Source organism: Sinocyclocheilus rhinocerous, unplaced genomic scaffold, assembly GCF_001515625.1.
Source record: "Sinocyclocheilus rhinocerous isolate Xijiao unplaced genomic scaffold, SAMN03320098_v1.1 scaffold5064, whole genome shotgun sequence".
NCBI lineage: Eukaryota > Metazoa > Chordata > Actinopteri > Cypriniformes > Cyprinidae > Sinocyclocheilus > Sinocyclocheilus rhinocerous.
Window position 1 is genome coordinate 16,958 of NW_015636846.1, and position 11,711 is coordinate 28,668.

The window sequence follows — 11,711 nt, forward strand, 5'->3', positions numbered from 1 at the left end:
CATTTTCTCTTGAACATAAGAAAACTGTTAGTTACATTAGTGTTTGCATTTGAGAATGTGTGTGATTTGATTAATATGGTCTTATAGTTGTAGCCAACAATAAATGTTTGTAGTTGGATAAAACTGAATGCCTTATTCCACATAATTTGATAAATGTTGTCATTGCACTTTATTAATGTGTAATGGAAATACATTACACTTAATTAAGTAGGCACATATACATGTTAATGGTTTTTTAACAAGCTTTTGATGTATAGTGGACATTATTATTAGCGTTACATGATGCTAAATCAGATTAAAAATGATTTATGATAGTGTACAGCTCATCCTGATCGGTCTTTGACCAGAAACTATATCATTACATCTCAAAGTCTCAAAGAGCGGAAAACCTAGATGGCACATAGCATATCTGTGTGATTCTCAGGAGCTTGAGAAAAAGCCAAAGGTCAGCTCCATCACTTCCGTCATTTTGAGGCAATCTTTGTTTCATTCACATCTTGTTGGTATTGTTTTTTTATTTTTGTTTTTTAATAAAAAATGAACCATCAATGTGTTATGAAAGCTTATTTTGTCATGTAACTAGAGACAAGCAAAACATTAAATGGAAATATAACAATGTAAGCATACATGAACACCCACTGTTTACTGTCTGGGATTTCTGCAGTGTGAAAGCTAAATTACTGAAAGTTCCTTTCTAGTTACTTAGAACTTCACTAGAGATCCTTAGAAGTGAGAAATTCCAATAAACAGGTTGCGTCCTGTCGTTTGAATTGCTGTTACAGTTTAAAAGCAAGGTCATGTTTAAGAGTATAGACTAAATTTAGATAACTGAGAAAGTCATGTCTAATCTCAAATCAAACATTTGAAGAAGGTATGAGGTGATTGCATAATTATAGGAGGTGATGTTAACACTGAAATGTGTTATTATATTATTAATTACACTAAGTTGAAAAGTCTGGGGTAGGAGTAGGATTTTTAATGTTTTTTTGAAAGAGGTCTCTTTTGTTCTTAGACATTTACACTTAACATTTTAAACTAAATGGCCTGGATCTGTGGATTTGGAAATGATCATAAAATAGGTATGATTAAATTTCAAGGTAAAACTGTTGTTGATGTTTTTTGTTTTGTTTTTAGCTAAAAGAATATTAAAATTATAATGAATAGTTGCATAATCTTCCTTTGTGAAGGAAAAAGTGTATTGTGCTTGTATGTGATCTCTCAGTAGGCACTTTTACCACAGTTTTGGTAGTTTAATGTCTTAACATGGTATACAATATTTTTAGTTTGTAATGTTTTTATTACATAGCAGACAACAGGGTGTGTTGCAGAGATTATAATTAATTGATACTGCTAGCAATATATATTATACATTACTTATTAGATCCTTTTACTAACTTGTTAATGGTCATTTAGTTTTTATTTAGTTATGTTTAAAATTAATTGTTGATGGATTGAGATACATTTAAATAATTTATGTTTAATTATCAGTTAATTGGATGGTTAACACTTATTGATGTATTACTACATTGGATAATTAATTGATAACCTAACTGACCATTGATTGAATTATTAATTGTTTTATTTTTTTATTTTTTTCCACAGGCCATGGCCATGGCTTCTTTCCTAGTAGCTTTGGTGCATTTGGCTCTATTTCCATCAGCATTTGGAGGTGCATATTATGGACACAAACCACATCCTCAACAACATCAACCCTTACCACAGATGCCTCATATGGGCATGGGAAAGGATATGTCACACATGCCATATCCACACTACAAAAAAGACCTACCAATGCACCTAAACAAAGGCAAAGATATCAAAGGTATGAAAACTTGTGTATCTTAGCACTTGTAGTCATATTATATATGGTATACATGGCATTGTAGTACTGACCCTGCCTTTCCCTTACAAAGGTGAAACCATTCCCAGAGGTGAGCAGGGTGTTCAAGGAGAGACTGGACCGCAAGGGCCCCCTGGTCCACCTGGGCCCCAAGGACCTCCTGGGCCTCAAGGTATTGGTATACAAGGCCCTCTTGGAAAGCCAGGACCTCCTGGTCCTCCAGGATTTCCGGGAGTTGGTAAGCTAGGAATGCCAGGTATGCCCGGGAAGCCAGGAGGTATTGGGCAGCCTGGACAGCAAGGTGAACAGGGACCCAGAGGTGGAGAGGGACAACCAGGCATGACTGGGCCACCCGGCCCTCCTGGACCCCCCGGCCTGCCAGGAATAGGAAAGCCTGGTGGACAAGGATTACCAGGACAGCCAGGGGCAAAGGGAGAGCCAGGACATAAAGGTTTTCCTGGTCTCCGAGGGTTACCTGGGCCTAAAGGAGACAGAGGAATTGGACAACCAGGCCCACAAGGGCCAAAAGGGTCGATTGGGCCACTTGGCCCCCCAGGGCAGGCAGGATTACCGGGGGTCAGTAAGCCTGGCCTTCCTGGTGTAGCAGGTCCACCTGGTATGCCAGGAAAACCCGGAGAGCCTGGGGAGCCAGGTCCAGAGGGTCCACCTGGTGGACAAGGCCTACAAGGACCACAAGGAGCCCCTGGTATTGGAGTTCCAGGAGAAAAAGGATTACCAGGACAGCCAGGTGCACCTGGCCACAAAGGATTACAAGGACCACCAGGTTTGCCTGGGAAACCTGGATTACCTGGAATTGGCAAACCTGGATACCCTGGCCCAAAGGGTGACAAAGGGATGGGAGGGCTTCCTGGTCCTCAAGGACCAAAAGGAGACAAAGGTTACACTGGTCAACCAGGCATGACGGGTCCCCCTGGTCAAACTGGTCCTCCGGGCCCTCCAGGAACAATGGGGGCACCAGGAGGAATTGGTTCCCCAGGACTAAAAGGAGAGGGAGGGGCAGAAGGAGCCAAGGGAGATCCTGGACCTATGGGACAGCCAGGTCCTCCAGGATTTCCTGGTCAACCAGGCCTCCAAGGTGAAGATGGAGAACCTGGGCCAAGAGGACCACCAGGACCCATAGGTCCCAAAGGTGAAGGAGGAAGCAGAGGTCTGCCTGGTCCCCCAGGTTCATCTGGCTTACCTGGTCTTAAAGGAGAACCTGGTCAGACTGGCCCTGAAGGACCACAGGGTCCTAAAGGTATTCCAGGACTTGCAGGTCCAGGAGGACCAATTGGGCCTCCTGGACCTTCCGGGCCAAAGGGAGAAGCTGGTCCACCAGGTCAAGCTGGTCCACCTGGTGAAGGCATTGCTGGAATCCCTGGTCGTGTTGGTCCAGCAGGTCCACCTGGCCCAAATGGATCCCCAGGTCAGCCAGGACTCCCAGGTCCAGCGGGGCCTCCTGGACCCCCAGGCCCCCCTCCTTCTCCTGACCTGATGGGTGTTCTTCCTGAGATGGGCCCTGCCATAGATGGTATAAAAACTGGTGGGTACAAGAAAGGGAAGTATGCAGGTGGGGGTAATATGATGGGTGCCAATGGTCTGGAGATGCCTGCTTTCACTGCCAAATTGACCACACCATTCCCTCCAGTTGGCACGCCAATAGTGCTTGACAAATTACTGTATAATGGGCGTCAGAATTACAACCCTCAGACCGGTGTGTTCACCTGTGACCTCCCAGGCATCTACTATTTTGCCTATCATGTGCACTGCAAGGGTGCCAATGTATGGGTTGGGCTCTACAGGAATGGGGAGCCACTTATGTATACATATGATGAGTACAAGAAGGGATACCTGGATCAAGCATCTGGGAGTGCTGTGATTCCATTACAACCAGGAGACACAGTTTATTTACAGTTACCATCTGACCAGGCAGCTGGATTTTATGCAGGACAGTATGTCCACTCTTCCTTCTCTGGCTTTTTACTGTACCCAATGTAGACCACAAGAATAAGTGAAATAATTTTAAGGAGAAAGAGGGGAAGAAAGAACTGACATTAAAATATTTGACTTTTAAAAAAATGTCAGTATTTTCACAAGGAAGAAAGAAGACTCATAGAAACAGCTCCTTTAAACACAACCAAACAATATCAATCTACAGACTGTATGAGTATATGCAATGCTAAATTACAGAATACTGTGTCTGTAAAGATACAACCTGCACAAAGACTCTCACAGATTGTAGTAAGAATATTCAATTCCATACCACATTTAAACAGATTTTTGAAAAGATTGTTTTTGTAACATATTTATGTATTTGTTTAATTGGTGGTATCCAACATGAGTATACATGCTTTAAAATGTTTAGAACACTATTTTTAATGACATTTGCATGATAACTAATGTATTCGCTTTGAATGAGATGAGAAAAGCCATTCAGTTTTTCAAAAATATCACATATCATGTTTCTCTTTCTTTATCAATGATTTAAAAAAATGTTAAAGGTTTTGCACACTTGTAATATTATAACATAACCTCTGTGTGAACTGCAACCAAATGATAAATTTGTGTGTGTGTGTGTGCGTGCGTGCGTGCGCGTGCGTGCGTGCGTGTGTGTGTGTACATGAGCATGAGCATGAGAGAGCATGTGTGTATGTGCTAGATTTTATTTTAGCCAAACTCCCCGCCCCCCAAAAAGATTAGTTTTAAACTTTAAATATTAATTTGTCTGAAAACCACTTCTGTTTCTATAATGAACTTTCATCAAAATTATAGTTTTACTCACAATACTTTAAATCTCATGATCATCAGTCATATATATCACATCACTTCCTTTGTTTCTACCCTATTCTGAATTCAACTGCTGGCTTTTCAACTGTTGGATGAAATTTTACCCTTTTTTGACTACTGATTGTATAATAACCTTTGTTTTTATATGTCGGTCATTGGTTCAAACATTGTCTAATCCAATGAAAATCCGTTTGAGTACCTCCCACCCCCTTTTATTTTCATTTGTTTCTGACTTTTTCTTTGAATTTTTTAATAAAGATGATTTACATCCATAACTGTATGTCCATCAAATTCTTGTACTCTAATTTTGTTACAATGACATGAAATAAAATCTTATTACCATGTATGAAATTAGGTACTCTAAAGATTAGGTGATCTCTTGCAGTTAAACTCTGCACCTAAATTCTATGCTAATTTATTAGTCATTTAAAAATGTAACAGTTTCTATTGTGAATAATAGGCCTACTATTCAATACTAGTAATTATTGTGGTAACTTTATCTCTTAGTCATCAACAAGAGAGAAAAAAAAGATTGTAAAATATTCTTTGAACTGTCATTTTATTATGCTCACGTTCTATGATAACCTCCCTGAACATGTCCTAATCAATATTCATAAGCCTAGCCTTCACCATAGTATGATGGATTCGTCAGCTGTTACATCCTCTTCTTTCAGGAAATCAGAATGGTCAGGAACCTATTCAATATTCATGAGCCAAACCAACGCATCCGGCTCAGTAGCTACTCGGTGATGCTGAGGATGCGCAGACCGAGATGCTGCGCAGACCGAGATGCTGCGCTGTCAAATCACATTGCGCGGAGGGGCGGAGAGATTCTTTATTGCCCTGTTTGTGCGCATGAGCAACATATTATTGCCTTCATTGATAAAAATCCTTTGTGTTAACATTTCCTCATCAAATCTCACTGTCGCTTTTGGCGCGTTTCATCACTTCATACGGTAAGTCATTTATTAAAAGGCGCATCGCATGAAATAACTACTTTGAATTTACAGTGATCCGTCTGTCAGTTCAAACAGTCAAATTATCCTTCATCCGGAAACCGGACGCTAGATGTGCCTATATGGTCTTAAATAGTCCATTTTTTTGATGCCTTTATTTAATTATTGTAAATAGACATATATCTGTATGCTTCACCTTTTATGTTTATAAACGTGAAATTCACACGCTTTGCTTGGGCTATATGTCGGGTTTAATTTTTAATGTAAGGTTGCGCAGATGTTCAGATATTACAGGACTATGTCATTTATCTATACTGGGACCCTGTATTAGATGTTACAGTAGTTATTGTGTGGCTTGATGCATTACATTTTGAATACTTCATTTTAGCATTTTTGAGATATTTCTAAATATGCTCTGTACATTAAAAGTTGCAATTTGCAAAATTAATATGTCATGTGTTGGGGTCTGTGAATAGCATATACTGTATTTACACGTTGTTACAGTCATCTGGAAAATCGGCAATGGCATCACGTGCGGGCCCAAGAGCTGCAGGGACTGATGGGAGTGATTTTAAACATAGAGAGAAAGTGGCTTCTCACTATCAGATGAGGTAACTAACCCTTATACTCTCACAGCAATATAACATAACCAATAACTGCATGTATGTATATATCAGAATATGTATCTGAACTTTGATGTCTTTCAGTGCTTCACTGAAATCAGAGATAAAGAAGCTCACCGTAGTGCATTTCTTCATATGGATACTGGTGGCGGCTCAGGTGGCTGTTAGTCATCTCAATCTGGTGTCACATGATCTGGTGGCCATGCCCTATCAGTGGGAGTATCCATACCTTTTGAGTCTCCTGCCCTCGTTTATTGGAGCCCTGGCCTTGCCAAAGAACAACATCAGCTATCTGGTGATCTCCATGATCAGTGCTGGTTTGTTCTCAGTGGCACCCTTGATTTTTGGTGCAATGGAAATGTTTCCACTGGCCCAGCAGCTGTACCGACATGGAAAAGTTTACCGGTTTATCTTTGGTTTCTCGGCCGTATCTGTGATGTATCTACTCATGGTGATCGCTATTCAGGTGCACGCATGGCAAATCTACTACAGCAAGAAGCTTCTAGATGCCTGGTTCAACTCAACACAAGAGAAGAAGAAGAAATAAACATGCTGTTGTATACTTGAATTTGTCTCAGTCTCAGTTGTTACTGTACTATGCATGCAATTATTATAAATGTTTAAATATTTACAATTTAAATGTACATTTGTAAGCTAACAAAGCTTAATATCTGGACTTTTTACATTTATTCACATATGTTAAAATTATGTTTACCTTTTTAAATTGTTTACCTTTTTTAGTTTTAACGTGTTATTTAAAACCTGAAATTCTGTTTGATTACAAAATGTTTAGTCCATGTCAAGAATACAGAGCCATTCATATCATTTTTATTACTTTATAATAAAATAAAAAATAAATAAAATATTTCTTAAAATATTTTCTTGTCATTTATTTCAAACTAATTATTTCATTTTAAGCTTGAATTGAAAAAAATCTAGCATGATCTATATCAGTTTTTTTAGCTTGCATTATCAATACTTTCTTTTATTATTTTGGTTGTAAATTGTTTTGATTTGGCTATTCAGAAATCTACTTCTGACACAACACTTTCACACATTATTTTGTATAGACTAGGAGGTGCTACATCAGTATCTGGTGAGAGGGAAGAGAAATCTAAAATATTTTACCTTATGTGAACAGAGGCTTCAATAAACCTATAAAGCTTTATGTCTAATTGATCATATATATATATATATATATATATATATATATATTTTTTTTTTTGTTGTTGTTTTTTTAACTCTTGTAAAAACTGTAGATTATTTGTGGTTAATATGACGATCCCTCTAGTGGGCTAGATCAAGAAAAAATGCTTCTTACCCAAACAAAATTTGTAAAACAAACACAACAGACTACAGAGAAAAAAAAGAAACAAAAATGTGAATTAAAAAAACTGATTAGACCCCATTATATCTTTGGCAAACAGTATGGTTAAATTCATATTAAACACATTGTCACATAGTCATAGGCCTATCACTTTACAAGAATCAGGCTCATAGCCTACTAGATAAATTCATTGAAACTTCAATCAGTTTTATGTTTAAATGGACAGATTAATTTAATATTAAATACATTTATATTATTTTGGTTAACAAAATGCAGTCAGACGCCATATAGGCCACCTCATGATGAGTAGTAATTAAATTTACAAGACAGTGTAAGCAGTGTCCGGATAGCGCGCATGCGCGGTTGTGGTTTTGCCACGTACAGGTCGCTGTGAAGCGTTTCCGATCATCAGTCAGTCAGGCGTCGTTCAGCTAAAGTCCAGGACACACAAGGCTGCTGCTGGGATTGACACGTCCAAACCACCAGGTAGAGACGCGGGGCTTCTCCTACAAACATGTACATACTTTCATATAGTCACTTTAGAGTTTTTTAAGGCACCTCTGAAAATGAACCATTAGTGGTTAGCCGGTTGTCAAGCAAACTAGCATTAGCTTAGCGTAGCTTAGCTTGTGAGAAACTAGGGCAAGCTAAATAGAAAAAAAACAAAAACAAGAGAGACGTTTTGTACAAAAGTCAGTGTTTTTAAGCCACTAAATGGCGTAATTAAATAATCGTATTTAAAACACAGGAATAATTGTTGCTGTAATTCAATTGAGATTTGATTACAGTATTTCATAATTTTACGCCATTCAGAGCTTTATTTGGCAGGAAGTTGCTGCATCATCAGGTGAACGAGGCCTGATGAGATGATTTAAATGGATCATTCTTTGGCAAGACATTTAAACGTCATGCTGGTGCGATGATGGGAAATGGCCTGATGTGTGTTGTGATCCAGAAACCACATCTTTTGCTCTTATAATAAGAATTTCTGAGTAAGCTGATGACTCTTCATATTTACATTACATTTACATTTAGTCATTTAGCAGACGCTTGACAAATAAGACACGAGTAAATGCAAATGCATTTGCCATGCATTGACAGTTTTCCAAGCAGCCAGTTCCTTTATAGTTTTGACATTTTCTTAATTCAGCGGGCAACAAGTCAAGAGTTTCAGTCATGATGGCTGTCATTAAGTTCCATATGAGATAAATACAGGTCTGTCTACATGCTGCAGAGTACCAGGATGAATGATGGGTAAACTAATCAGAGTAGGAGATAAGATTGTCCCTGATTGATCACACACACTCAAACTGTTTGTATTGTGATCTAAATCCCAAAATGTTTCTCCCAATAATCATGCTTGAGGCCAAAGTCTGAGTTAAGAATGATTGTAGGCCATCTGCATGTGCCAAATCATCTTATATCTCATGACCCTTAGACATTTATAGTATGTCCCAATAATGTACAGTAGCACTTGTTCAGATATAACCTCATAGATGAGACATTAGACTATGGGTTTCCAAGTAAGACATAAGTCATTCACTGACATTTTTATATTCATAACAAAAGCAGGGGAGTTAGCGGTGAGTGAAGCAGACACTCATTGAGATACAAATATCAGATTTCATGGTTAACTTGTGTTGCGAGTGGAATTCTGTGCTTCTTATAGAAGAACTTAATAACGGTGCCTTCACAGATCATGTCATTGGTTTTACGCTGGTCTGTTAGCTCTGCATATGCCTACATTTAATGTAGGCCTAGTTATCACTGCTGCAGCTCTGATAGTGTGTTTGGTTTCAGTTTGTTCCTGTACTATCAAATGACGTCTGATGGGCATGTGATGTATTAAATAGTGATAAATATTCTGCTTCTTTAATAAACTTCCTAATAGTAAAAGTGTAGTTTTGACTGTAGAAACTGGAATTTTTTTTCTTCAATGGATTTTGAGTATTGTTCATTTAATTTAAATTTTAATCTCAATTTTGTGTTTCATTTGCCATTGTACTAAATTGGATAATAATGGCAGAATAATGGCATTGGTCTTGGCTGATGAAAAGCATATTTTTAGTTTATCTATAAATATATTAGACAATATTTTAAATAAAATTGTACTTTTTTCCAGCAGTATGAATGGCCAGCTGGACTTGAGTGGGAAGCTGATCATTAAAGCTCAGCTGGGCGATGATATCCGCCGTATCCCCATCCACAATGAAGACATCACCTACGACGAGCTCCTGCTGATGATGCAGCGAGTCTTCCGTGGGCAGCTACAGAGCAGCGATGAAGTTACCATCAAATATAAGGATGAAGGTCAGTTTTGGACTTCAAAACGTGCATGTATCATAAATTTACCAACTTATAAGGTTATAGTAACTGGACACCATGCATATGTATATTTAACCGTTTTTTATCAGTCATGTAGAATAAAACTATAAGATCTGTACACCTATAGATGTTCTTAATAAACCTTCTTAGGGGGTTTTGGTATAGATCTCATACTCTCTACTGATTTTACATGTGGTACAGTTTTAGTTAGGTTCAACTGCAGCTCTGGAAGTACTGCATTCATTCTCTCTTTTTTGGCTCTCTTCCAGATGATGACCATATCACCATCTTTGACAGTTCTGATTTGTCCTTTGCAATCCAGTGCAGTAGAATATTGAAGCTCACTCTTTTTGGTAAGAAATCAGCACTGCTTAAGGGTTTTTGCTCATCCTGATGTTAAGGAATATTTCTGCACAAAGATACCAGGAAGGAGCATGAAATGAATGTGCTGTATCTCTTTGAAAAGCACAGTTTACGTGTAGCAGTATTCAAATACTAAATTATGTAATGCATAACCAGAAGTTAATCAGTGTAAAAAGTAGTCTCAGCTTAAAAGTGCAATGTAGAATAACGTAGTTTAAGTGATGTGCTTTAAAAGCTGAAATGTGAAGCACAGCCCACTTGCCTATTAGGTTTCAGTTGTACATTTATTTCTGTTTTGTCCCTCAGTTTGTCAAATACACAAGTTATTTTCTGTTATAAATGACAACAGGCCACAGATACAGGCCACAGTTCTCGTCAGTGCTAATCATGCCTAGAGTTAATGTCAGTGAGCATGTGTAGGTTTATCTTACCTGCAGGGAGATCATATTCCAGAAACACTTCAGTGCTCATAGTGTCCCTTTACAGAATAACAGAAAGGTTCACAGGACTATAAGAACCAAGCAGCTCATTTGAGCTACATACCTTTTTATAGTTGCAGCTCTAAAATATTTTATCGGGCAGAATGTAGTCAAAACCTATAGTTGTTTTATGCTCTTTAAATGGTGTTTTACATACTAAAATAAAAGAGGCATATCAAGTTAAAGGTTATTGATTTCTCAATGTGTCTTTGTGACCCAGAAAACAGTGTTGTTCTGTAATCTTTGGGTTAAATGGACTCTCTGTTAAGAACATAATCCCACATTGCATGGGTGGTGTAATATTGCGGAGTTAATCTCTTTTAATCTTAAAAATGCTGAATTTGGTAATATTTCATCCAACCAGGAGATGCCGTTTTTCTCTTGTGGGATAAATACACAGCTGCAGCTTTTAATGTCCAGCAGAGGGCACAATAGAACAAGATTTGAACTGATAATGAGTCCATGTGTTTGTCTTTGTAAGGTTATCAGCAGGGGTTTGAATTTGGATTTTGGAGCCAATGGAACATTAAAATCTGGTGGTGACCCCTTTAAGTATGACTTGGGTGTCCAAATATTTGTTGGGCCACTAATATGGTTTAACAGAACATGGATTTTAAACATATCTCAGATGTTAACAGATATAATGCACTACTCCAAACAGAAAGGATATTTGTTCTCTAAGAACATTAATTGTGACCAGTGGCCTTGGATATTTGAACAAGGAAGGTTTGCATAAAGCAGTGGTTCTCAACCAGGAGGCAAGAAGCCTCATGATGATTTAAAATAATTTCAATTAAGATAAAACAACTACAAATATAGATATTTTGCAAGTTATTTTTATCTTTTGTATTTTAATTCATCCCCTGTTTGTTTTATTCAAAGACAACCTGTATAAATGAGGAAGTGTTGTTTTCATACCTGAAAAGTTATGCAAATATATTACTAAATTCTTTAAATTTTTATATATATATATATATATATATATATATATATATATAAAAACACATATAT

General features: G+C 37.8%; 3 protein-coding genes across 5 annotated transcripts in view; all 3 read left to right on the top strand.

Moving 5' to 3' along the window:
* The first annotated feature begins 1,605 nt into the window (after positions 1 to 1,605).
* On the top strand, positions 1,606 to 3,838 carry LOC107748221 (collagen alpha-1(VIII) chain-like). The gene is made up of 2 exons (XM_016562945.1): positions 1,606 to 1,822; positions 1,914 to 3,838. Exons 1-2 carry the CDS (start codon positions 1,606 to 1,608, stop codon positions 3,836 to 3,838), a joined length of 2,142 nt encoding a protein of 713 aa, XP_016418431.1.
* Positions 3,839 to 5,427: 1,589 nt separating this feature from the next.
* On the top strand, positions 5,428 to 6,951 carry LOC107748222 (protein jagunal homolog 1-A-like). The gene is made up of 3 exons (XM_016562946.1): positions 5,428 to 5,583; positions 6,088 to 6,194; positions 6,291 to 6,951. Exons 2-3 carry the CDS (start codon positions 6,106 to 6,108, stop codon positions 6,751 to 6,753), a joined length of 552 nt encoding a protein of 183 aa, XP_016418432.1. The 5' UTR covers positions 5,428 to 5,583; positions 6,088 to 6,105; the 3' UTR covers positions 6,754 to 6,951.
* A 928-nt stretch (positions 6,952 to 7,879) lies between these two features.
* The window catches only part of LOC107748203 (protein TFG-like), a 12,016-nt gene continuing 8,184 nt past the window's right edge, over positions 7,880 to 11,711 (top strand). For 2 of the 3 annotated variants that reach the window (XM_016562907.1, XM_016562909.1), the window contains exons 1-3: positions 7,880 to 8,019; positions 9,656 to 9,843; positions 10,128 to 10,211. In XM_016562907.1, the coding sequence (XP_016418393.1) occupies positions 9,660 to 9,843; positions 10,128 to 10,211 (268 nt within the window). In that variant the 5' untranslated portion in view covers positions 7,880 to 8,019; positions 9,656 to 9,659. The remainder of the gene's footprint in view (positions 8,020 to 9,655; positions 9,844 to 10,127; positions 10,212 to 11,711) is intronic. The other variant, XM_016562908.1, reaches the window with a different exon arrangement.